Here is a 27,984-nt window from a genome sequence, read left to right on the forward strand (position 1 = left end):
TAACAAAATCTTAAAAGACAATACAGTGTTTATTTAGAAGCAGCATAAATTCAAACAATGCATAAAAATCTCAAGCATTTATTATTACAGTTTAAGTGCATACATTCCTTTTATAATTTTGTGCCTTTCCACAGGAACAGACATACAGCAGCTACACAATTTGTTCTTTTCAGAAAGCTTTTACTAGTTTGAAATCTCGTCTTTATAATTGGATAATACAGTGAACTAGTTCTAGTGATAAATTCCAGATTTATATAGACTAGATTTCAAAAGAGTAAACTCAACATGGAAGGTGTTAAAATTTTTTAATATTCCCATAAAAGGTGACATAATACACAATTCAAGTGAATTAAGACAGGCAATATACACAAGACTTTCGTAAAAAAAAATCAGATGTTTAATACAAAATACTCACCTATCTCTACAGATAAAAAGAAAAAGCTTTTTATAAGTTAACAGTATGGGCCCTAACTTCTGAATGTCAACAGTGACATGTTATTATGAGGGTATCTCTAAAGTTTAAATACAATCTGTGCTGGCTAAATTACTTCCACCTCTTTTATAAATTAATGATGGAAGATGGAATCACCCAACATAGGAGCCTGAGCACCAAAAGTTAAATTCCTGTTTTGAAATGGTTTATAAGTGAGACTTTCCCCATTCACTACGAGGATAACCTCTGTAGCTTCTTTGGCTGAGGCCATCATCTCTGAACAGCAATCCCAAACAAAATGGGAAACACTTCCACTGCTGAGAAAGAACCAAAGAGTCAGAATGCTAAACATTATGGAAGAATTCTATGCTTATGGAAAAAATGTTCTATTTCTAAAGAGATGAATGTGAATTCACAACTGTAATCTTTAATTTTAAATAATTTAATAAGTACCACAGTATTGACAATCTTCATAAATATCATTAGTTTTGAAATAAAGATGTCAAAAAAGCACAGACAAATTTATTATTCTTACTGGAAAAACTAGTGAGTTTTTATTTTAAATTTAGTCTTTTGCTTCAAACATTATATAGTGGCATCACTTTCAACAACCCTATTCTCAGGGAAGTGGAGATAGTATCAGGATACAGAATAGGCAACAGGGCTTACTTCTCTCCCCTGCCCCCCCAAATATTTCCATAAAACCTTATGTACTGTAGATTACGGGAAATACCAGAATTCACCCATTTCACCCACGTTACCACTGCCTACATAAAGCTGCAGTGTACTTTGTGTCTGCCTTGGACAGTAGCCACAATGCTCCATCACACTGACTGATGTAGATGAGACTGCTGTTTCCCGCTTCTTGCCCTTCCAGATGCTGGGGACTGGAGAGAACATAAGACGCCAACCCTTCAGCTCCATGAGGATAAATGAAGTGCTTCACCTCACTTGGCAATAATCTACATCCATCTGAAGAGCAGCAAGAGCGTATTGACAAAACCCCTTCCTTGCCCTGAGAGATGCCAATTGCCATATGAAGCTTACAGCCTTAATAAGTTGAGATGAAAAGTCCTTTGGCTCTCTGAAAGTTTCAGATCCCTCTCTTCAAGAGAGTTCAAAGAGAACTCTTCAGAGTCTTTGAGTAAGACTGAGCATAAATGAATCACATGCAGAAAACCTTAAACCTTAAACCATTTCAACCCCTGGGCCAGAAAAACCACGCCACGCCTGGAAGCACCAAAGCAATGATTATAGAAGAAAAAAGATTTACTGTGTTGTTGTCTAATATAGGTTTTCCAGATATGTGCTTGGAGTCTTTTGTTTGGTGGTTGACAACCATGCCAATATTCTGGTCAAAACCTGGGAAAAGATAAAGACTTCATTTTACAAAGCCAACCAAGCTGAAAAGAAACTTAGTAACTAAGTGTATGCAACTTCCTAATTTTAGGTTACCATTATGGTGTTAAACCTCTGTAAGAAAAAACACCAACAGACTAAACTAAATTAATCTGGTTGCTTCAAAGAATGGGATATAAATGCAATACTTTACATTAGAAGTTACTTCTCTTGAAAAGTTACACTTCTGTCAGGTCTACTTCTCTCTTTATGTAGTTTCATAGCAAAGAAAGGAATGAAACAAGCTAAATCAGAAGAGGAAAAAGCTGTTCCAAGAGCCATTCTAAGGCAAAGGATGCTGTTTTGAACAGAACAGAAACAACTGATTAGCAACATGTATTTCCTGTCAAGAAGATGTAGTTGTTTTCAAAGGAAAATTACGGAAATGACATTATTACTTGATCTGACAGAAAACAAGCTCCTTACAGAGGTTGAATTTATCGTTTACACAGCAGTTTTATACTACCAGCAGCTGGATTTTTTTTCCTAGTACTTAAGCCATTTCTTGTTCTACCTCTGTATTATCAGTACTCTAGCACTGTGTTTCATTAGCTGTTACTGTACGCACCCCCTTATCCTATGTTTTGTCCAGCTGCATAATTTTATATGCTGATAAAAGCATAAAATTCTAGCATGCTTGATTTTAATGTCAACTCACACTGTAGTGAAGTATAACTGGGCATGTGCATATGCACACATTTAAGGTTGACATGAAGAAACATTCCAAAACAAATTAGTGTATTTTATATTAACATCATTTTTCTCTGTAGATTTGAATATCTGCTAATACCCACAACATGGAAATTTCATTTTGAGCTGCTGCTTTATTACAAAAAAATTTTCAGCACCTCAGACAAAACTTAAAAAAACCCCGCATCACAAACCTGCTTGGCAGGTATATAGCTGGTATTACTGTTCCATTTGAATCATACATTTAAATCTAGCTTTGGATAATGCAAAAGAGCTACAGAAAAATCAAACTTCAAAGCCTAATAGTTTAACTCTTAACACTTGCTATGTTTTAGAAAGTCGTAGGTTTTCTTGAGAGGAAAAACTGGGAACAAATTTTTAGAAATATATACCTCAAATGCACATAAATTGTAGATTCAGAGCATAAACAAGTAGGAAAGGTAACAGTAAGTCCTTCCGTTAGCTTTGTTACTTACAGAATAGGTATAGCTTCAGACTGGTAACACAGGAAAATTTGAATCTAACTCTGCGCAGCTATTCAGACAAGTTTTACTTAGTAAATGTGTGGGCAGGGAAGGACTTTCCCTTAGAAACAGTGGGTATCACAGACTACTACATAAACCAAATCGAGGAAGATTACCAACAGGAAAAACACTGACAGAAGGGATTAGCAGTGGTAGCATAATGTTTTCAAAAAAAGACACAATTCTTTGTTACCACTGCCATATTTATTTATTGTTTTTCAAGATGCTGCAGAGACACTGGAGTATTTCTTATGAGACCACATTGAATAGGGATTGGAAAAGTGGGTTAAAGTAAGGAGGGACACAAAACCTAACAGTGTGCACCACATGAGCAGCACTATTTCATCTATATCACAATATATATATACCATAGCATATATGTATATATAGTATACATACTCCAGCAATGCTTATGAATTTGTAAAAGAAATTGTGGAACTTGCATACTGTCCCTGCTGCAGCTAGCAAAGTTGCTGAGCATGAAAAAAAATCTTAAGTGAAGAACAGACAGATGCTGATAAATGCAGGCATGCATTAGCTACATTTACCACATTCTCTTAATGCATCTGCCTCATTAGGACCATGAAACATTGTCCGAGTGTTGCAGTGTTTCTCTTTAGTACAGAAATATCTAAAAATTCCTCAAATGGTTAAACACTCCATTATATTTTGGACTTTCCCGGAACCACAAGGAATAGAGCATAAAAACTGCTGCAAAGCCAAATCCACAGCATCAAAAACAGTTTGCAGTTCTCACTGTGATGGCAGATTTAAAGGACTGGTATCTCTCAGGCAGTTCATCTGCACATTCAAACCTTGACTTCCAACACATAAGTATACTGACAACGAAGTCTGAAAACTTAAGTTCTCTCTGTAAACCAGCTGTTAAACAGAATAGTGTCAGATACAGTCTTTAAACAATTTTTAAACATAGGGTAAATTTACAGTTTAGCCTAAAGGTTGTCTGTAGTGTTTATTCACAGACAATGATCCTTAAGGGCAATGAGTAAATAAATACTGAAATCATTTAGAACCAGCCAGCCAACCATTTTTTTAAAAATGGACATGATTTTTTTTTTTTTGAAGTCACAGGTAGTTTGTGATAAGCTTAAATTACAGGAAAAAGTACTCTATTAAGCGGTGAAAAAAACCAGAAGGTAAAATACTGTGCACATTTTCCTGGAGCTTTTCTTATTTAATTCTTAAAGCTGAGACTATTGCTAAGTCTTCAGAGTTAGAAATGGAGCTTCTGCAGTGACAACTTAATCTGAGTAAATGGATAAAATTAGGCTGATATTTTCTCTTATAAAGTGTTACCATAATTAGGTATATAGAAAAGGAGAGGGCAGCAATTGCTTGTTCCAAGGTACCATGCTGGAGATCTGTTACGAGACAGTAACATTAAGATAAACAAATCAAAATGTGGAAAAGGACCAACTGCCCTTGCTCTTGTTTTCATTATCATGTCCATCACTTTGGCTCCCTTTGTCCTTTGTGTTGCTAATTCTGTATTTTTTCCATTTAAAAATCATGTCCTCAGCCCTTCTTGAAATTCAAGTCCATTTTTAGGTCACATTAGGAGAGGAGGGAGGGGGGGAAAAAAAAAAAAAAGAGAAGAATCTTACCGCTGTATTGCATCGTAGCTCCCAAATATGAATCAACAATTGATCCCAGTAAGCCAGCTGCTGCACCAAACACAATAATGGGCCATTGCGGAGCAGATATTTCCAGATCAGTCACAAAAATTAGTTGTGTTATGAAGTAGGCTATACCTACTGCCATGCCCCCAAGCAAACTTGAGAGCAGGCCCACTGAAGTAATTGCTCCATTCGTACCTAAATCAAACAAAACCAAGCTGATTTACAAACTTTTTCTTTAAGACTTATATTTGTTCAAATGTTTTATGTGAAATCAAAACTGTGTTCGTAGTGATCTTCCGCCCTTATATCCACAAGGCTCTGCTACCACAGCTTTTATTTACAATTCCCACTATGCTGCCGAGAAGCTTAACCTGTACCATTACAGCCTATTACTATTACTTTTCCCTTCTCTAAGGCTAGTTATCTAGACATATTCACTAGCATTAAATTAAACAAAACCAGATAGCACACCTCACAATGTCGCCTGGTATTTGTGTGCTGTAAGGGGGGGGGGGGGGGGGGGGAAAGGGGTGGAGAAAAAGATATTTGCTCCAAAAATACAGAGCTTGAGATGTGCATGTTATCAAAACAATGCCTCTTTCAGAAGTATACCAAGATATATTTCACCAACAAATTTAAAAGAAGGACCAAAATCCACAGAAAGGAAGATGTTTGACAGCTCACTGAATAAACATCTGAAGAACACTTACAAAAAGAAAAAAAAAAAATGCCCACGCATTGAATCCTATCCCACAAGATCTAAAACTCAGATCAACATGCCAGCAAGACTCAAAAAAGACACACTGCCTTAAGGTAGCAATGTCATCCACTGTGTAGACAGGGTTTGACAGACAGAAGGTTCACTTTACCCACCCTTGGTAAGACATTAAAGGAAATGAGTGATTTAGTTAAGTGCATTTTTGTAGTGTCTGTATTGAATATATATATTCTTCTACTGATTAAAATTTTAATGTCTGAAAAATTCAGCTGATAACTTGTACTCTTTATATTATTGGCAATATAAACACTTTTAATAGTGTTTTAAAAGAAGAGAAGTGACAGCATTCACCAAGAATGATTTTAGCTCCCTGGATGCTATGTTGGTGCATCTCACCAACGAGATGCAGCAGAAACAAAATTGAGTCTATTCCATTTCAGAGAATGCATTCCTGCTAACATTTTTTAATCCCAGATTTCTCATGTTTGTTTTTCTGGGGCTTTTTTGGAACTGTTCAAGTTGGATGCATAATTCAAAACAGATCAGCAAAATATTAAGAACATGTAGAACAGGTAACACCTCACCTACTGGAACCTTTTCCCAGGTTGTTATCAACCTTGGCTTGCTTTTACTCATAACACTACCAATCTCTGAAGCCCATGTATCACCAGCAGAGCATGCCAAAGCTCCCAAAAGGGATAAGCACATCCATGATGCTGTGTATTGCTTTGAAAAGTCAATAGGAATTTCACCCGGTCCATTTTCTATCATATATAAGACAGCCAGCTCAGTAGGAACACCACCGTTACAGAATACTTGCATCCAATTCCTCTGTCCACCTAAAGTGACGAAAACGAAATTTTAGTATTTTCAGGCAAAATACCTTGACAGGCAACAGCATGAGACAAAAGCAAAATACACATACATAAAGTTAAATTTAAAAAGACACACTTTCAAAACAGAAACTAGATAGCAATTTATTAAATAGAACAGAAGGAAAAGCAAAGTTGCTTGCTAATGTTCACAGGGATGGGGGTGGAGGGGAGGCACGACAACAGTGTTCCCTACTCTGGATGTTACATCTCATCTGTCCCTTTGAAAGGAAGAGGAATATGCAGTAGTTATTCTCCAGAAGGGATCTGAAAGAATTAAAATGTTACAGTTTACCTTCTTTGTATTCTGAATCTATTTGCTTCTTTATATCTTTTTTCCATTTAGTAAGTTTTGAAGAAGTAACAAAAAATACAAACAAAGAAGTGAAGAAACTGTAATTTGCAACTGTAAGGATAAATCCAACCACCAATCCTACGAAGAAAAAAAACAGTATATGAAGTTCCTTCATTAACAATGTCTGCTTTGCAAAGCAATTAAGTATTTTGAATCTCTTGAATATGAAGAGTATCTTCATGATAAACCTAAGACAATCATGCAGTAAGAGAATTACTCAAGCGCCTAATACCTGTATGAGAATTCCAGAGACATCTTGACTGAAAAAAAATCAGTTATCTTTATCATTTTCTCTTAAATTTTATTGCTAAATTGCTCATTTTATTGCTACTGCTAAAATGTGTGATTTTTAAGACCTCCTGTTGCCACAAATCAGTAGTACTGTGCAAAAACAAAAGACAGAGCAACAACAAAAAAAAGCGCCAAAGGATATATAATTGAAATGTAAGTACTCTGCCTGAAGAATATCATTATTTGTATATGAAGCATACATACAGCTATGGCTGTGTCTCTATCAGCAAGTTTATCTTCAGTTTGGGAATCAAATCCCTCCCCCAAGGTCTCTACGATAACCTGGATAACCCTCCTCCATATCTTAACAGGTGCTACTTCTCCCTTGTGTTCTTAATTTTCTTTTTCCATTTCTGATTTTTATGCCACCTTTTTCTTTCTGTAATTTTCTTAAGTATTTGATCTCCTGGATGTGCTTCTTTTTTATCTCCTCCTTCACAGGGGGAGGTCTGATTCTCACTGCCCACCATGAGATTACAGTTCTTCATGACTGAAAGAAAACTGGCCACACTTAAAGCAAATGCCAATATATGCTGGCTAGCAGAGTTGTTAAGAGGCAAAAACATAGCAGAAGAGAAAAGATTTTTTTTTTTTTAATTTAGAAAATGCTCCCCTTAACTCACAGACAGAACAAGATTTGCAAAATGGGTGATACGGAAGGAAAGGATTTGAGGTCCTGTTTCTTTCCATTGACCATCAGTTCAGACAATGTCACAAGACAAGGGTGAATCACCTCACAGGGATATCTTGTATCAGATTCCAACAAACACTACTGTACACTACGGTGGGGCTTTTCTCACGTGGTCAAGAAAAACCTTTGTTGAAGCAGTCATTTGCTTGAAGTACAGATTTAATTTTCTTCTCATTTTTGGGAAACAAAAAATGCCTAAAACTGCTCATATTACAGAAAAGAGAACGCTGTTATCTTTATTGTTTCCTACCAGGCAGGCAGGCTGCTGACATGGCTCAGTTTTATGGTATTTCTTTACCACTGCCTCTGTGTCGTGCTTTAATCCCAGCCAGCAACTAAGCACCATGCAGCTGCTTCCCCCTCCCAGTGGCATGAGGAGGAGGAAAAAAAAAAAAGGTAAAACTTGTGGGTTGAGATAAGAACAGTTTAATACCTAAAGTAAAATAAAATACAGTAATAACAATAAATATAATAACAATAATAATAATTGAAATGAAAAGGAATATAACAACAAAAAAAAGAGAAATAAAACCCAAGACAAGACAAGTGATGCACAATGCAGTTGCTCACCACCCGCTGACCGATGCCTGAGTGGCGATCCGCCCCTCCCGGCCAACTCCCCCCTGTTTATATACTGGGCATGATGTTCCATGGTATGGAATATCCCTTTGGCTAGTTTGAGTCAGCTGTCCTGGCTGTGCTCCCTCCCAGCTTCTTGCACACCTGCTTGCTGGCAGAGCATGGGAAACTGAAAAATCCTTAACTTAGGGTAAGCGCTACTTAGCAACAACTAAAACATCAGTGTGTTATCAACATTATTCTCACCCTAAATCCAAAACATAGCACTGTACCAGCTACTAAGAAGAGAATTAACTCTGTCCCAGCCGAAACCAGGACACTCTGCCATTTCATTATCTTTATGTGAATCCACCTATATGTTAAACAAAAACATGTGATTTAACTGCATGCTGCACTGAAGTTTGAAACAATCTTATAGGTTTATATAAATCTAATGACAGTATTAATCAAATGAATTACAAACAGCAGCAAAAATTAACTTGACTACTTAAGCAGGCATGAGGAAAAAATCAGTATGAATTCAAGGTATACATGCTTACATTTATACTTTTCATTATAATAGAACTAGGTAGGAAAGTCTTAAAAGAATATTATGTACAATAAAAAGGACCTTAATTTAGTTTATTAAATGTTTAGCTGAATACTCTCAGAAAAAACATACCTCCCAATGCACCACTGTGATCAAGACTCTTCTTCTTAAAACCCTGTGTAGCAATTATTAGTGGAACCAAGACTGAAAAAAGCCAGCGCCATGGAGAAATGGGTCGTAAAGTACCTGATAAGTCAAATGGAATGGTTACAGATGATCCTTATAAGCCTTTTTAATGCCTTTATATCTTAAAAGTAATTACCTTCCACTATATATTTAAAATCTGATCTTAATAGAGATTAAGCTTGTTACCCTTTAGAAGAAGTATATTCTTATGAATGGAAGACCAAAATATCTGCAATTATCTACTCAATTTTTCTATTCAGCCTGCACAGAAAAAAGAAAATACATTAAATTAACTAAAATTAATTCCAAAGAAATAGCAAATGTGTCAAGAAATAAGCATGGTGATATTTTCCATTCTAAAAGGGATTTATAAACTCCAAAGATTAACATTCAAAATGTTAAGAACAGCTGAAACCTCATTTGGATAAAATGGGTAAGTTCAGATTTAGAAAAAAAAAAAAACAACCACCCATACATCCACAGTAAGTTACGTAGAACTCAGTTTCAAACATTAATAAGAATCAAACTAAAATTCCAGTTAACAAAACATGTAAAGAGACTGCAAAGCAACTTTAAGTAAATGAATTGGTGCAAGAGCTTCCCTCACAGATCATGTTATGACTGATTCTCTGTTAACTACAATAACAAATCTGAATTTTTTATTATTATGATGATTCTTTTTTTGATGAAGTTTCAGGAAGTATGGCAGCAATAAAGGGAATGAACAATACTGTCTGTGGTCACTAATGCTTTTTAGCATTGTAATGGAAGGAAAATTAGAACAATAAATTGAAAGCTTTACCTTCTTTTTCAAGCCATCCCAAATACCAGTGTTTTTAGGAAAAGACATTCTTATTTATCAAAAGCTTTAGCTTGGTAGCTTTTGGCTATGAAAGCAGGCGACTTTTTTCATCATCTATGTATTAATTATTCCTAGGATGTGCCTAATGTTGTCACTTTGTTGTCTATGCCCTCAATTAGAATTTTACACTATGTTAATGGGACTGCTGCTACTGGGCTGACAGAAGACTTCAGAAGTAGTTTCATGTCTATGTGGAGAGAAGACATCAGCATGCATATAAGCTAGCTAATGGCTGTGTTTCTATAGCTTTAATACTACTACCATATCCTTTTTATTCTAGTTTGGAAAACTTGCATATTCTGTAATATATTTAAGTGCTTAGTTGAGCCACAGTGATACTTGATGTCATCCAATAAAACTAGCACTTATTTTGTACACTGATTCTGTCCTTCTGCTGGTCTGTAAACAATTCATCAGTTTAATCACAGCATCACTGATAATTTACACTGATGCAAGCAAGGAAGTTGAGATGCTTGGCCTTCTTCTACAGTTTTAAAAAAGAAATATTCCTCTTTTGTTCGTATCCAAAATGTTCTGAGTGTTTCCACACTATACTTGGTTGAAATATGAGAACTTCCAAACTGGATCAAGCCAAACATCTGTCTGACTCAGAATCCCATCTGGCAGTGGCGAGCTGCACATGTGCAAGGAAAGAGTATAAGGAACAGATACAGACTGACCTTCCCTGTTTTATTGGGAACTTTTATGCTGGCATTTCTAAAATGCCCCATATATTCGTCCAATCCATTTTTAAAAACAGTTATAATTTTCATCTCCACAACCACCCACAGAACTGAAATCTGGTTTTAGATGCACTGAAAAAGGCGTTTCAAAAGGCTGAACAACAAAGATCCTGCTGCCTCAAGTTTCATTGGACACCTGCTAAATTTTATGACGAACTGAATAATGACTCCCTATTCACATTCTTCCTGCCATTCATGACCTATATAGATGTCCCCTTTCTATGCTGAAATATCTTTACCTATTTAAGTCCTCTTCAAAAGGATGCTGTTACCTCCTCTGATCATCCTTGCTGCCTTCACTGTTCCTTTCTAATTCTGCTATGGGCATTTTGAAATGGGATGACTGCAAGTGCATGCAGTACTCATAGCAGAGAGACACCAAAATTTCACAATTTCCAACAATCTATTGATTTTTTGGCTGAGTGAAAGGTGTTTCTTTTCCAAAAAAAAAAAGATGAGAATGTATTAAGTAACCTGGATGGTGTAATTCCCCTTCCCTGATTACCTGCTTGTATTGAACCAGGCTACTGACCTCTTCAGTCATGCAGGATATTAATTACAGGCAGCTGTGGTGTAAAACGTATTTGCTCTGCTGCTCCCTGTTCTTCTCATCATCTTTTCTTGCATTACTATCTGATCACCTTTATCCATGGTAACGAAGCTCTTGGGTCCCTCTCTCTACCATATCTCAGGGAGAATTTACATCCCTCAGGACCTGAGAACACATCCATTATCTTTACAATGGATGTTCTTATGACTTTATTAACCCTGAATTTTTCACCAAAAGGGCTAGTCCTAGAAACATGCAAAGAAAACTAGGAACACTTAAAAAATTAAACTTATTTCAGCAAGCCACTGGGTTCCCAAAATCATGATTTTTAATAAAGAACAATATACACTATAAATTTTGCATTTAAGGAAAGGTAGCCATGTGACATACAAGTTTGGTGTTATGTGGTCTGGTTTCCACCCAGGTATTTATCCTCGAGAGTGCCTGAAGCTATCTAGTGCAGTTCTCCTTATCCTGTTTCTCTAATCTACAGAAAATTTGGCTTAGCTGAGAATCACAGATGATTTAGGCTTCTTACTCTTTGCTTTGCATAGTCCCTCTCCACTGCACATGCATGCATGCACAGCCTCTTCCCAACCTGGCAGCAGTATAGACAACTAACTGCACACTTTGGTCTAGAGCGCTGGGCTTGTTGAAAAGCAAGCTGCATCCAACAATTTCATGTCTTGTAATACATATTTACTCTCAGAAATTTTTTCTTTTCTCAGGATTCTCTAGACTAATCCTTTTCCACTTCTACTTTCCACTGTCCTCCCTGTTATTTTTTCTCAATTTTATCTAGAGCAGTGCAACCAAACAGATTGAGTGACAAGAGAATTTCTTTTCGTTTGCACAACATGTTCGCACGAGCAATTATTTTCTTTGTGGCATTGGTACATTCAGCATAGACTGAAAACAGATATGTAAGCTAGGAGATACCCTTCTTTTTCTATGAGATAATGTGCCCCATGTAGTGCAGGAATCCTGTCCACCGATTTTGTTCTCTGACAGCAGCTTCAGCAGAATTGCCACATTACTCAAGTCTTGCCTTGTGCTTTCACGTGAGTATGGATTTTAGGTTTACATATTTGCTAAGTGAAGAGTACATGTGAATTTAGGGGTGGCAAAATTAATAAGACAGCTCTGAGCTTCCTCTTTACCTTGTTTACTGGTCAACGTAATTTAATCAAACTGAGCTTCCTCTGTTACAGCTACTCAAACATTTGATTGTAGCTTATTGGTTTTCTCACAGAGCTAACAGTTGCAATACATTGCATGGTTTAAATCTATCAATTCCTTGCTTTCATATGAAAGCAATTCTACATAATCAAAGCTTCTGTATTTGGAAAGCATACTGCTTTTTGGGAACTGAAGAGAAATAAATTATCTCAGGTCTAATATTAACATCTATGCAAAAATGGCTCACCTGTTATCCTCCTTGTTACACAGAAAATAAACCCAACTTAGAGTGTTTTGAAGTATTTAACTGGAAATTAGTCAAACCCAAAACTTTTTACAAGAAAGGATTGCTTTTAATGGTATTCTTCACTGACAATTATTAAATTGAAACTGCCAATACAGACCACTTGAACAACTCGCAAATAAAAAAATGCTGGTTGTCAAAACTATAAATGGTTTACTTTTACAAACAAAACTGAATACAAAAAATCAAGCTATTTTCTCATCAAAATATCTACAGAGCCTTCTAAAAAGCTTTTTCTTGAGTTCCCAGTTTGTTCCCTTTGCTTAGTCATTCAAGTCACTATGATCTGAATTTAAACAAGCTTGCAGAACTGGAAAACAATATCCCACTTAGCTGTCATAATTCCACACCATTCCATAAAGCACCAGTGTCCATAGCAACTTATCTTCCAAGGAGACAATTTATCAATGTCCTAAACATATCTGTTTCCTTCTAAAATTCCAGAACACTTACTAACATAAAAGCAGTTAATAAAGTTAATGAAGGAGTTGTTCTTGTCCAGTTAAAAGGTATATTATTTTAATTGTAAAACTGACTCAATAAATTACTGCTTTACCAGTAAGATTCTTACAACCTTTATATTCTATCACCTCATTTTGACTTTAAATTGGAAGACACAAATTTCGTTGCAAAAGATGCCAAAAGTACATCTTACAGAATACTGAAATTCAAAAGTCTGAGAAGAAATTCTTTCTTAATACTACAGTTAAAGAAGTCTTCCATCTTTGCAGTCGGAGACAAGAAAGCTATTGATTATATCCTGAACTACACTATTTACTCTGACAGAATTTCACTACCAGAAAAATGACAAGAAAGGCAGTCTACTAGGTGAAAGTGGTATGACCACTTTCTAAAATATCAGCCCTTTCAATTCTTTTGAACTTGATGTAAGGCTCTCAAAAATATACTTTAAGCTGACGACTATCTCAGTAAGATTTTAAGCGACACTTTTTGTTTAAAAAACCCACAGATTTTCAAAAAGTAAAGCTAATCGTTAATGTAGGTTTTGAGCTAAAAAATACAAAATCATGACAAGTTATTTATCCTATCTGCTATACATATATAAGATATCACAAGTCTAGCATTAATTAGGTGTCAATCTCACAGAGGAAAGATTTCACACAGGCACAGCAGCTTGTCTTGCTGGAAAGCTAAACATGATGGTTTTCAACAAGAACTTTTGTGTCAGCAATACCTAGAGCTTTGCAGATATATAGGCCCCTGGTGCAAAGTAGGACAAACATATTTCACAGTAAAACACTTGTCATCGGAAGCACAAAGATTCCCAAGATGAAAACTTCTATTCTGTGTACTGAAAAGCCCCAATGCCATAGGAGGTGAGCGAGCGAGTCTTGCAGCCAAGGGTTGACTCAAACTCAAAAGAAAAGCACCACCAGCTGTGTATGAAGAGATCTCCAGTGCTGTAGTCTGCTATCGCTAATCACAAACCAAGAAGGTTCTTGGTATTAACTTGAGTGTGAGCAGTACCAGAAGACAAAGGGGTTCTTTTTGGTTGGTTAACAAACAGAATTTTCATCTTTTTAAGGCCATTTTTAAACTGACTTTTTTGTATTTCCTTGCGGAAAAAAAAAAAGGAAGTATTAGTACTAAATTACTACTAAATGTAAGTAGTTAAGACTAAGATAGAACACATTTATTGTTTTATTACAGATTCTTTAACACTTCTGTTTTATCAGCATTTTGGTCACTGTTTGGTGCCTAAGCATTACTATGAACTATAAATTCATAAATGCATGTTTGTAGTATTTTTATATTTATGGTTAAGGACTGTGAATTTAATTGCTTTTATAGACTGAACTTATTTAAATTCTCTCTCCCACTTCATTAAGCCCACTCCTACTATACGCTTCATTCACCTCCTCAAGCCAAGGTCTCTCCAGTCTCAGGCAAATGGACAACTAAAGTTGTATGTCCTTCTTGTTTCATAATCACTCTCTACAAAAAGGAGGATTCGTCTGCAGTCTCCTCCTTTGTATCTGTCCCTATCCTGATTCAGGCCTCTCCACTCTCCACTGTCAATTCTAAATCACATTAGATAGCAAGGAATGGAATATCCTAATTAGAGGCAAAACTCAGAGAGCTATACCTATAGAGACCAGACATGCACAAATTAAGTTGCGTGTTTAAATTCAACTTGGCTAGCGCTAAATGACACAAACAAAACCTGGCTGTGAAGCCTGCTTCTGCATACCTTCTATGTGTCTGGCATCCCACTACAAGCCAAAGTAGAAGTGTCCAGACAACACGGATTTAATGCTGTACCAGGACTAATACCCCATCCTAAAACCCAAAGCACTGAAAAGCACTGAAAAACACTGAGCAGAGACATCCAACTGCCACTGCAAAAGTCAGCTTATACCGGTGGGATATTTATTCTAGCTTCTTCTGGATCCAAGGTGACGCTAAGCAGTTGAGGATGTTCATACTGCATCCCTAGGCACTCTCAGCAACACTGCAATGACACTGGAGCTCTTCCTGCATGAAACTGGCTGAGGTCTTAAGGACGGGTCTTTACCTGTCCTGGGAAAGCAGTTAAACTCTTCTAGGCTTGAACTGATGCTAAAGGCAGTACTGCTGCTTTTGCACATTGCTGTAAAAATGGTCCTAGAACCGAAGTGACAGACCACAGAAAGTACTAGCGTCCCTGCAACTACACACAACTAAGCCGCAGCCTGAGTTGCCTGAAAAGAACACAGAGCTGACTGTACACACCCATGCCAGAGACTCCATGCATACATCCCTCTCTTCTTGTACCATTTCCCATTTCTCTGTTCCTTGACCAAGGAGTTCTTGCGTGTCCTGTTCAAAGGCTGCATGTGCATTCCTAAAACTGTTATAAACGCTGGCACACTCCTCTCGTGCTACCACTACTTCCCCTGATAGAGAAAGACATCTATCAGGTCGCTCTTTCTTTTCACTTTTTCATTTTTATCTTATTTGTTTTCTTTTAGGGAGATAAATCACAAAGGATAACAACATTTTAAATTCAAGGGGATCTCTGGGCAGAGCTGCAAAGAAGGGTACAGTGGCTGTTAACACCGTTTAAACCATTATCAGCTACTGTCAGGACTGAAGTTTTCAGCTCTACTGACGATGGAAGGCGCTGTGCACACCCCTCTTCCAATTCTCTATCTCCAGCCTGCAGGGACCGGATGGGGGGGCGGGGGAGGGCAGCTCAGTTCGCCCCTCGCCGTGCCATGCCGGCCTCTCCCCAGCCCCCGGCCTTTGGACTCACCGTAGTACGTACTGGCAGTCATGGACACGATCCAGAACGCCAGAGAAATACAAATGAGCAAGTTCAGGACGACAATATTCGCCATCATCTTGAGGTACTCTTTGAAGAAATCCTCCTGGTAATAGGACATAGGAAGCCAGAGGGAGAACACCTGGCGGGGAAGCACAAGGCGCAGCGCATCAGCGACACCGCTACCACCTCCTCCTCCTCCTCCCGCCCGGCCCGAGCCGCGGCCCGGCCCGCCCCGCACGGCCCCCGCGGCCGCCTGTCGCCCCCGGCACCTCGGGACGCTGCTAGGAGACACCAAGGCGTTCATGGGGAGGCAGCTGCGGCCACCCCCCGCCCGCTCGGGGCTGGGCTGGGCTGGGCTGCGCGGCGCTGGGTGGCTGCAGGCCCCCGCCGCAGCTCCGCCACCGACCTGCTCCCCGGCCCGCCACCGCTGCGCGCATGCTCCGCCGGGCGCCGCGCCAGCGCCTGCCCCGGCCTGCGTGTCCGTCGGCGGGGGGGGAGAGAGGGGGCGTCTTGGCACACAGCGCGGCATGGGCCGGCACGGCCCTGGTCGCGCCTTCCCTCCCCTCGCCGCCGCAGCGACGCTCCCGCGCCCCGTCTCTTCCCCTTTCTGGCCCTGCGATGGGGCCACGTCCTTCCGGCAGCGGCCCGTCGCCACAGCACGGGCTCCGTCGTCCCCTGCCCCTCCGCAGGGAGAGGCGGCTGCTTGGCTGCCGCGGGCGGCTATTGCAGCTGAGCGGAGCCGGCCGGCCTCGCCAGCTGACAGGGCCGTGCCCTCCGCCCCGCGCCGCGGCGCTCCCGTGGGGCGCTCTACCGCTCTGATCCGGCCTCTCCCCGCTAGCTTCCCCACGGGACAGCCAGGCTGACGCGCGGGCCTGCAGGTTCGTCGTTCCTCCGCAGGCCTCGGTACAGAGCTAGGGCTGCGGTCCCCCACCCAGAGCCCGCCCCAGCCGCGGGTGGGCTCCCGAGCAGTAGTCCTCTGCGAGACCAGGGTCTGTCCTTCGCAAAACCCCACGCTGTAAGCGTGCCTCCTCTGCGGCAAGCGACCGTCCCCGAGCCAGCCATCCCCCCCACCGGGCCCGTGGGCCCATGGCTGGCCTGTGCACCGGAGCGTTTAGTGCTTTACCTGGTGGGCTCCAATAACAATTGGTGTACGTGCCAAAGGAAGAAACACTGATTAACTGTAAATCCAATTTGTGAGAAAATGTTTGTGAAATAAAAACAGGAATGACACCACTGTGAAAAGTATGAAATCGGTTGATAATTAGTGATACCAATGAGTATCTGGATGAGGTTTGAAACTTGTTGGAACACTGCAAAGTTCATTAACACTAGAAGAAAGAGACTTGAAACATTTCCTAAAGTTAACTTGGGATGAAGACAAGCCAAACCTGCCTGGTAGCTTTTCTTCTGGCACGCCAGAATTACTCTCAAAACACTGTAAATAAAGAAGCTAACATGAGTTACTAGAAGGACTCCATGGCTTCCAGTTCCACACATCAGAGTCTTTGTCAACAAAGCACAGAAAGATGTGAAACTCCACAACTTTCAAAAAACCCTCCCTTCATTTTGAGGCAGCTGCCTATAAAATAAACAGCTTTAGGCATCACAGAAGATAATTTTGAAGTAGCTTTTTGTATTCAACATTTGTTCAGTGGAAGGTAGACCAAAAACCTGCAAATTTACAAACACTGGTACAGATGAGTCACCTCATGAACATGAATAACCTCAGGTGCTTGTTTTCATGGACTTGAAGCAGCAGCAGAATAGAATATTTAAGTGTTCAGTGAGAGGCAGAGTAATAGGAAAAAGTGAATTAGAAGATCTTTTACATACAACAGGAGTAGTTTTTAAGCTCGAAAATTCAAGTTAATAATCTTGGTTTAAGAGTTGACAATTTCCCTACTGAATTTAAGACTATTTCTGGCTTGTTGGCACCCATTCATCTTTGAGGCATCTTCTATTATTTTTCATTCAGCATCTGGAGTAAGTTTCTAACAGGATGTGAACACAGTCCAGGCTGTGGATTCTTTTGCAACAGAAACTTAGATATATTTTTGTGTTGTTGTGAAAGAAATACTTAGTTATCACTCAGAGCTGCTTCTTCAGATGTTGTCTAAACTAGGGACCATATTCTGCAAAGATTTACAGATGCTTGGTTTTAGCTGAAGACAGTAGGCCTATTCCAGAGGTTAAAGTTAACACTTGGGTGTTTACAATGTATTGGCTCCAGGCAATTAGAGCCAAAATTTGGACCAGGTGCCTTAGACAAGGCTGTACAGGTTTTATCTTATTTTCTGCTATATTTATTGATAATAAAGACTGGAAACACCCAAATTTTCTCTGAACTAGAGATCACCAAAACATCAATACTAATGTAGCAGGACTGACTTTTGTGTATCTCGTCTTCCTTCTTACTTCCCAAATTTTCATTAAAATTCCATCTGAGATCTGGATTTGAAATCTAAAAATCAGGGGCTCAGTAGCTGAGCTGCTTTGTAAGAACAGGACACCTTTCAAAGGATAACATCGATACGACATTGCTTAGATGCTCCTGCCAAAATCTAAGTAACCAAATTTTTCAACCAGAACAAGATCAACTCTACGTAGACTGGTGGCTGAACAAGTAGCTGCTTGTTTAGGTGTAACCAACTCCCATACATTTATTCATTCAAATACACCCTTAACTGCAATAAATTGCTTTATTTAATTTATCGCTTACTTTTTGTTTCCTAAACTGTAACAGACTGATACTGGAATTTCTGGTGGAGAAATAAAGGTTCCTGCCGGAATCATGCAGCCCTGGCTGATACCTGTGGGACTGTACAGCCATGGGACCATGATTAATGGTAACACACAAGCTGGTGTGAACAGGGGGCAGGTTTGCAGAGCTCTAAAGGACCCTTCAGCTTCCTTCATAGATCCCATACCTGTGTTAAGTAGCACTTGTGCGGATTTAGAGACACATGCCACACTACTACACTGGCTTATCCACAGACCTTGCATCTTGGCTTAAAGCCACAGTTGCTGCTGCTGCTGCTGGAGTTTACGTAAGTAAGAAAAGCAGAAGAGAGTACTGTTCTCAACGCCTGGCGTGAGAAAGGTCGTTCTAGTCATGAAATCTGTAACAACCATTGCATGAATAATGTTGGCTTTGACTCCTCTTTCAGCTCTGAGTCTTTCGTTAAATGTGGCTTCGTACATCCCTCCTCCTGTGTTTTCGATTATATGAAACCAACAAATTTTCCTGCAGTTGCTTGGTACACATTAAATGTTACAAATAGATAAGAAAATGAAAAATAAAGGAACCCAAAGTTAGACTTCTTTCTACATTTAGAAACTGAAAGAAGTAGCCATGTTTTTGAAAGTAATGTCTACAGCAGTTACTGTCATGGGCCCAAATATTCTGTTTAAAGTCCTCTTTTCTAGATGTTGCCCTTTTGTTTCTCCCAGGTCCTGCAATAATAAAAAAAAAAATCACAACGCTTTCAATGGGCAAAAGTGTGGTTTTTTTTTAATTTAAATGTTGCTCTAGATGTTTACAATATTGGGAATTTAGAATTCATGTACTTAAAATGCCATCTTGACTCAGTAAGAAGAGTATTATGCATATTTAATACATGCAATACATAACATTTCATAAACAATTTTTACTTAGGAAAAAAACACATTCCTCATTCATACCTAATAATATTGATAAGCTTGATAATTAAAAAACCAGCAAGTAACAGTTGCTTGAGACAAATAGACCTGAAAGCTTTTCCCCACTTTCCCATACAAATACATAGTTGAAATAAGAAAAATCTGAGAAGTTTAAATAAAAATTGTTAGAATTATAAGCTGCCCAATATTTAGAAGAAGAGTTTCTTCTTACCTTTTACCTAGATCTATAGGATGCAAAACACGACCAGCACAGAGTCTAGAAGTAAAAATAAGTACGATTTAATAGGAGACAGGAATGTGAGATGATTAAAGGCAGCATGACAAACTGAAGATAATAGCATGTTACTGCACATAGCATGCTAATCACTCTTTTACATTCATTCTTTTCCTAGGAATACATTAGAATTTAGTAGATTTGCCATAATATAGCATAAAATTTCCAAATTTTCATGAAGATTTTAGAAGTAGACTTTCTGTTCTGCTTTGCTTTTCTGCCCCTTTTTTTTGTCTCTCTGAGATAGTACTTTCCATTTCTCTTCACTGCTTAAAACATTATTCATGTTTGTGAGAGCTCTGTTTTCATTACGCTATTCTTTTTTCTTAGTGGTATAAAATGAATAGGAAATGCTGATCTGGCCATGGAAGAATCTATTATTTCACCTCCCTCCGTAGTCTGTTTTACAGGATAAGAAATACTGTTTATAGTAGAGGAAAAAAGAAAGATAGAGGGAGCTGGCCATTGGTTTTTAAAAACAGATGAAGCTATTAAAATGGTCTTTGGAGACAAGTATTGTTTGTCTTACAGTTAATATGACAATGAAGGAAAAAGAACCCCTTTGATGGTCTTGATTTTTACTGCTTTCTTTTACTTGGTTATTACAGGAGAAAACACCATACTTGGACGTGAACTTTTATAGTGTATTTTCTTTGTAGCACTCCACAGAATTTATATCTATACATATATTTACTTAAGGGAATATTCCTGCTTTTCATCAGTTGCCTTCATAGTTTTTGTGCGTGATAGAACGCATTATGAATAATATAGCTTGAAACTTAAATACTAATTCAAAAAATTATTCTTCATTGTTAAACTTGTCTTTTCAATAACCAGAAACTGACTGAAGACAAAATACTGTTAAATACATGAAATTAAAAATCTGTAAACATTGTTAACGTTGTACTAAGTATAGCTACTCGCAAGGGCCTTGAATAATATTCCCACTCGTAGAAAAAACAAAATAGTAAGACTGTAAAATTTTATGCTGCTAGTGTCATTAGATAGTCTACAGAAAACAGAAGGAAAACCATAATACTGCAGGTAAATATCCATCATAAGTAGAGCACCCAAAATTAGTAGTCACCTGTGAAAATACCGTCCAAATTGCAAACAATCATTTTCATACCACAGGAGTGGTATCATTCACACAGATGAATTCATAACATTTTTGAGGCAGTCAAAAATGCCAGTGATTAACACTATAGGAAAACCATTCATAGCAGGATTTGGATTGTGGACTATAAAGCAACAAATGATGACGAGTAAAGTAAATATCCAACTGCCTCACTGAAAAGAACAGAACACAGAATGATGCTTTAAATATTAAATTTATTAAATATGTGGATAGGATTTAGCTTTGCGTCGATTCAGTTTATCCAAGGACAATGACACCAGTTAAATTCATTCATAATATCCTAAAATATTTTGACCTTTTCAGAGTATCCAAAGTATTACTTTGCCTTTCAAAATTGATTTGGTATTTCACTGGGCATGCCAAATTTTTAAAAAGTACATATCAATTTTATTTCAAGTTAAGCATTTTGAACACTTTGCATGCTGTGCAAAACTGAACTTATACCAGGTAGAACTATCATCTTCCTTCCTCATCTGTAACTTCACAACAAGGACTGTGTTTTTCATAAAGCTTGTGAACACATTTGAGTACTACTGGAAACAACTGTGAGAAGGTGTGGTGTAGAGAAATGCTTCACGAATCTATATCAAGTTGTTATCCCAGTTTAGCAAACGTCTGCAAGCGCCTGACTCTAAACATATTAGTCCTATTGGTTTATGATAAAATGCTTTGCTGAATCAGTTCTATTCCCTATCTTGATCACTGATAGTCTGTGAACCTTAACAAAGGATTTTCCCATGCTTTATTTTTGCATGTGCCTAACGAGTATAACAGATGTTCCCAAACTGACAGTGATATTATGAGGATTTTTTATTGTTTGAAAACTTACACTGGATAGGTAGTGATCCATTTATTTCAGTTCCTTTGATTAGATGAAATCAACTCTGGACTGTTTAGTCTTTGAGATTCTGGGATACTTTCAGAGATAGAAGTCCATCCCTTCTGGTCTCCCATTTCCTCAGCTGGACATACTTTGTGATGGCATTATATGCCCAGAGACTGCCCTATATTCCAGGATAGCTTTCTGATGCAGCAAAACTGTCTTTTTCTAGTGGTGGAAACATTTATTACACATGACTTACTTTTTTACTATGTGTTTACTCTGTATTTATCTACTTTAGCAAGTAATTCAGGAAAGGATCAATATATTGAAAATAGTGGGTGTTCAGGCTTCTGATATCTCTAGTATATTTGATCTGGGGAGTTTATTTTGGATGACATATAATTTGGCCCAGTGCTGCACATCTCTATTACACTTGTAGTTTGAAACTATCTGAAAGGAAGATAACCTACAAACCTTTCTGTGGGTCCCTCTGGAAACACCAACCTCTCCATTCATTTAGTTCATGCCAATGGAATTAACGCACCAGTGCCCATATTATTATCACTAGTATAAAAAAAATGCATATGAAAGCCTTTTTAGTGTTATTATTTGTACCATTTCCAAGTGACACAAGGGCTTGTGCTGTCTGATCTACCTCCTCTGTCCGAGTCTGAACAACACACACTGCAAGGAAGACGTGGGGAAGAACAGACTTAATCCAGCACCTGCAGCAGCAATGCTGGGAAGACACCATGAACAAAGTGGTCTCCTTTCCTCTGGCATGTCTTTTCACTGAGGAAGCAGTGGAAGAATGTGCTTCTGAAGATGTTGCTGCTCCAGCTGCTTTGCCCATGGTTGACTGGAAGTTCCTGGGGATGGGAGGTGACCTCAGGCTTGTGGAACTGCATAATCATAACATATGGGATAATCAACAATGGGTGTGAAATTTTCAGATGTGGAGAGGTGCCTTTTGAAGGTGTCTCTGAGCTGGCTCCCTTCCTTTACCATTTTTGGACAGTATTTTGGAATCCATACTTGTGTTCAAAAGAGTACCCACTGCCTTGTGGAGTCTTGCAACCCCCAACTCCTACTAATGAGTGGCTAACCAGCTTTGCATAGACAAGTCCACTGTGGGCAAAACAGTGATCAAAGTCTTCAAGGCCATCTGTGAAACACTTTTTGTTTGAATAATGGTTCCAGTGAACTTTGTCCTTTGGTCCTTTTGCATTCCCAAAAAGTTGAGAGAGTGTTGAGGGGATCCACATTACTATCCAGCGTCCATCCCAAGACGCACACTCCTGGAGTGTTCAATGTCTTTGAGAAGACCATCTGCTTTTCTTTAAATTTAATAAATTATTGCTCAGTGATCCTCTTATATTTGGTAGCAGTCCTGAGGTTAGCAACCTCCTGGCACTGTTGCTAAGTTATCCTATTGTTTTTGTGATAGCTTTGTCCCCTTCGGATTAACAAGTAATGTTGTTAGTGGATTTCTGAGAGGTGGAAGGCATTTTACATAGGAGGAAAGTTAAAGAGGTTGAACCAGACTGTAAAAATAAGGTAATAAAAAAATAAAGGGTTCGGCAATGGGGAACAGTAACAGGAAGTAAGGCAGGTAAAGATGTGAAAGGACTATGCACAAGGAATGTGGATGATTGAGGAAGGATCAGCAGAGTTTCAGGAAAGAGTTGAGAGCTGGCAGCAGAAGCAAATGCTCCCATGGCATTTGGCTCTCTAGAGCATCAGATGGATCCACAGTGTTGGAGAGCTCTGCCCTGCTTGAGAACCTCTTATTGGCATTTGTGTGGTACACGCTGCAGGACTTTGCGATGGCATGGTCCACATGTGGGGTCAGACCCCTCAAGCCTTTGAGTGTGTCTGGAAGGAAACTGGGAGGTTAGGCTCCTCCAGGAGGAATCTAGCTCATGTACACCAAAACTGCTTCGAGAAATGAATACTGACATATGGTGGATGAGAACAACCATGGGACTGGCGTCAAAGCTGCACTGTTGTTCTGTATCACTGTACTAGGTAGACCGTAGTCTATGATGACAGAATAATAGCTATGCAAGGGAACAGGATTGGCTGGCTTTTAGATTTAGATAACTTTTAAATGATTCAGAATCATTAAGTTACATACATTTTTAGCCTGTGAAAACACATGTCGTTCCACGTCTGCCTCAACACAAGTGGGTGTAACTTGTCATACATACATAATGATTCAAATCAGCAGTTTGACCTGTTTAGACAGACTGAGCAGAAGTGATGGAACTATGTACATACAGATTTTTTTCTACATAGATCACAGTTAGATTTTAAGATTTTCAGCAAAAGAACTATGTCACATTTACCTTTAGGGCATTTAGCAGAATTGGACAACTCTGGTAAATACTGCTAAAGATTTAAGATAACTAACTTCTTTTTACTGTGTTTAAAAAAATTTGTAAGAGATACTGGGGGGTAGGGGATGAACCAAAGCTAAATCTAGATATGGAATAAAGTCTTAATAAAAAATATTGTCCTCCAGGTTATTAGTAACTAGGCCTGGATTCTTACAGGTTTGCCAAGCTCCCATTGATTTTAGCTGGAAATGGGTGCCCAAATATCTGTGAAGACATAAGCTGTAGTTCTTTAAAAGGAAAATACTTGGAAATGCAGTCCAGCGGAAGGGCAGATGGGAGCTATGAAATTGTTGAGCTGGGAGTTCATATAAAAGAAGACTGGTGGCTTCAGGTAAAAAAAAAAAAATTAAGAAAAAGTCTAGGGCAAAAATGAGGATTGCAAAGAAAAGAAGGGCAGGCAGAATGCCTGGGAAACACTGGTGGAGATAGGCTGGAACATGGGAAGAACCCTCAGGCAGAACAAGAGGTAGAAAAGGCTTTGCTGAATGACATCAGGAAGAAGAAACACATAGGTAGGAAGGTAGAAGTGGTAACATAATGAGTGGATGCACAAGTGTGAAGTGGATGCTCCAACACACCTCGACACCAATTTTCAGACTTAAATGCGAACAGAGGAAATCCCTTTTTTTTGTCTTCTTGTCAGCAAGATCAAATGAACTGAGCTCAAAAAGATTTGGCTGCAGACACGACAGTTTCATCAAAAAATCTAAATTGAGTGCATTCACCTTCAAATGATTTAATGGCTTGGAAATCACTGGGCATGTAGAAGACCAATGTTTACTGGTCTTTATTTGTCTTCACAGAACTAAGCAGAACAAGGATTGAAATTGGGTTTACTATTTTTAACTGACTACTCCAACCATCAGACTACTGGCTTTTCTAAGGGATGTCCCTATTATAAGAGTTTTGTCCACATTCTGTTCAGACTTTAGGAGCTTCCCAACAAAAAAATTAGTCGAAACTTACATGTTTTGATTTTAGCACAACAGCACTTCCCAAAAGGAGAAAAAAGTTTGTAAAATTCCTAAACATTTCTTCCTGATAGAGGAACCGTGCCAACAGGCTATCAAGTCGAACTATTTGTTGAATTTACGTTTCATTGTAGAGGTTCAAAAAGTAGACCACTCTATAAGCCACTGGAAGATGAAGAGCAACAGGGAAATATGTGACTCACATTTCAAAAATAATCTCCTTAATAGAATGGGAAACTATGCTTTCCTTGAGCAGTGGCTGAAGTACCAAAATGCTGTGTCTATGTGAATAGCTTTTAACTGAGACTTTTCAAGCAGTTGCTCACCATGTCTTTATCTGCATCTGAAATAAAACAGCACTGAACTACACAATGGCTGTTTGCAGGGGTAACTCGCCAGTGTCATCAACGGGTGGTAGTGTTTCACCTGCCAGGTCTCCAGTCAGGGCATGACTTTGTGTCTCCTCCTAATCCCTTTTTCCAACATTTTTTCAGTTGCTCTGAGCTATAGTGACTCTAGTTCTCTGCCTTTTCCATGTGAGGGAGGGTGGGATGCTTTTGTAACAAAACAGACCTACATAAATTGTGGGATGAACCCTTTTTGGCTGTACGACGCTGCAATGCCACGCAAGTCAGTGAAGATATGGTGATGCAATGTGCAGATCTGACCCCACAACTCAAGGTAGAGGCTGTTAACACCATCAAATGGATGCGTTTGCTCACTAATTATTCTTTCAAAAGCAGTGAGAATTGCTTTTTATTAAAGGAGAGATTGGTTCTCAAATACCACTTAAATGCATTTATTTTCTTGTCTCTACTTTTTTGCTGCTTGTTCCTTATTAAATTTCCACTTGACAATTTTTTTTAATTGCTTCTGAGAAATAAGTGGAAGTGGTATTTTTCGTTAGTGTGACAAATGTTTTCAGAGTGGTAAATCGCAAAATGCCTGGGTTTGGATTACCTCTACCTGGTAGATATATCTCCTTTAAACCAGCGGAAGAATTATGCTTAGATACTTACTAGACAGCAAAGCTATGGGCCACAAGCCAGCCTTTGCTGAGTTGATAAAAACATGACAGCAAGGAACAGATGACGAAGGCACTGTCCCTGCTAGTATATTTTGCTTTAGTTGCCTAAGCCATTACAGTTTGGACTGATACTAGGCGCATGGATGAAAGTGATACAATTCATATTTCTAGTTGAATCATATGATGAATACTGATGTGCTCCTGGTAGTTCTGATAGAAGAAATAAAGTAGTCATCACTTCACTTCATCCACTATTGAATGTAGTCCTCATTTCTATTGGTTTCAGTTGATTAAGATTAGTTACAATAGAGGTTACTGCATATGTACTAAATTCAGGTCTGACTAGGGAAGTATAGAAAAATAGCTTTCACAACTTTTTTCTGGAGTTATATATTCTTAGCTTAAATTTATAATCCATTATATAAAATCTAGTGAAGCATGTAAAATGCCTCTTAAATCAACTCCAAAGCAACTTTATTTCACTTTTTTTAGGTTACCAAAAGTATGGGATAGCTGAAGGTGAAGTATCAAAAGCAATCTGAATTTTGAACTGAATGAATTATGGTATGAAGGCACTATTAGTGTAACATTATGGCTGGATGTTATATGAAACTGAGAGGCAGGAACATCAATTATGAAAACACAGCTTAAGTACTGAGGGTATTCTGTCTCTCTGAATTAGTAACACATATTTTGTATTTCTATAGCCATTCAATCGTAAGAGATTAAAAAGCTTCACAAACATTACATTTTGGCACAGTTTAAGGGAGGGACATAGTATTGGTAAACGTCTTGTTCCAGACCACATGGGTAACTTAACCAAGACCAACATAAAACCACATGATCTGCCAGTTCTTTCACACACAATGAAATGTTATATTAAACATTTGTAAAAGATACTTTAAGCCCTAAGCAGAGTCTCTGAATCCTATAATAAAATAAATGATAAAATCATCCTTCAACGCTTACCTCAATAACTACCGAAGAAACTGTAAGGAAAGTTCATGTAGGAATTATCCAGCTGAGGGCTGTACCCGGATTCAAATCTACAGCACTACGGGACCTTCCACACATTTCATACATTGTAGAAGCCTTGTATTGATTTGGTCTCAGGACACAGAAGACCCTACACATTAGTAGTAGCCTATTAAAAACTACTGCAGACAGCAATGGTGTCTGATGTGTTTTTAAAGAGGGTTATTTTTCTTACCTACACTGCAGCATTATTGTAAAGATATAAAGTTTATAATATAAATTAAAACCCATAATTCTTAGATTTACAGTAGATTGTAAATATGTACTTCTAAGCTTGCATTTGAAAAATTATATATTGTGTAGTACCTGGACAGATGTTCACTTTTCTGTTAAAACAGATAAATATTATTTCCTTGGAGAGATATATATTAGAGGATAACACACTTGCTAAGCGTACTACAGATTTAGCTACATTTTGCAGATAGATGAAAGCAGCAAGTTCTCTGTAGCCAACAAACAGCATTTCAGGAGATTTGCTTTTTAATAAAGAACATTTTTTGTATCATTAAATACTTTACTTGTGCAAATACAATACTTTTGATTTTGGCAATACAGAATTTTAGTCCTGGTTCACCTGGGGAAAACACCTGCACATCTAACTTTAAACACTGCTAAGGAGCTGAAGAGTTTTTCAGTTGTAAGAAATGTGAAGACATCCTGGAAAACCAAAACTATGGAGTGAGGAAGGAAAGTTTTACCTAAAAGAGGTGGCTATAACAATGTGCGCTCAAAAGTTATGCAGAAATATCACTTACCTTTCAAGACTTCTGTTCAGTCCAGATTCAGTAGCACCAGTGCAGAAAAAGTATTTCAAAAGCAAGATGAGCTTAAGTCCTATGACAAAG

General features: G+C 38.4%; 1 protein-coding gene across 3 annotated transcripts; it reads right to left on the reverse strand.

Moving 5' to 3' along the window:
- Positions 1–29: 29 nt before the first annotated feature.
- TMEM19 (transmembrane protein 19) lies at positions 30–27,984 on the reverse strand. Of its 3 annotated transcripts, XM_050897869.1 has the most exons (8): positions 27,895–27,984; positions 19,684–19,728; positions 15,801–15,951; positions 8,853–8,966; positions 6,571–6,708; positions 5,988–6,242; positions 4,671–4,880; positions 30–1,795 (listed from the first exon to the last, which is right to left on the reverse strand). In XM_050897869.1, exons 3-8 carry the CDS (start codon positions 15,928–15,930, stop codon positions 1,632–1,634), a joined length of 1,011 nt encoding a protein of 336 aa, XP_050753826.1. In that variant the 5' UTR covers positions 15,931–15,951; positions 19,684–19,728; positions 27,895–27,984; the 3' UTR covers positions 30–1,631. The 3 variants fall into 3 exon arrangements, with proteins under 3 accessions (XP_050753826.1, XP_050753834.1, XP_050753817.1); XM_050897877.1 differs by lacking the exons at positions 19,684–19,728; positions 27,895–27,984 and adding an exon at positions 16,219–16,253; XM_050897860.1 differs by lacking the exons at positions 19,684–19,728; positions 27,895–27,984 and adding an exon at positions 16,082–16,141.

Source organism: Gymnogyps californianus, chromosome 1 (genome assembly GCF_018139145.2).
Source record: "Gymnogyps californianus isolate 813 chromosome 1, ASM1813914v2, whole genome shotgun sequence".
In the NCBI taxonomy this organism is placed as follows: domain Eukaryota; kingdom Metazoa; phylum Chordata; class Aves; order Accipitriformes; family Cathartidae; genus Gymnogyps; species Gymnogyps californianus.

Bases quoted from the DNA above. Each gene is read 5' to 3' on its own strand.
- TMEM19 (XM_050897869.1), bottom strand. From the start codon at position 15,930: ATGTCCTATTACCAGGAGGATTTCTTCAAAGAGTACCTCAAGATGATG. The intron at 8,967-15,800 runs GTGAGTCCAAAG...TTGACTTATCAG, and splicing joins GACTGCCAGTACGTACTACG to GTACTTTACGACCCATTTCT. The intron at 6,709-8,852 runs GTATGTTTTTTC...TTTTCTTCGTAG, and splicing joins TCACAGTGGTGCATTGGGAG to GATTGGTGGTTGGATTTATC.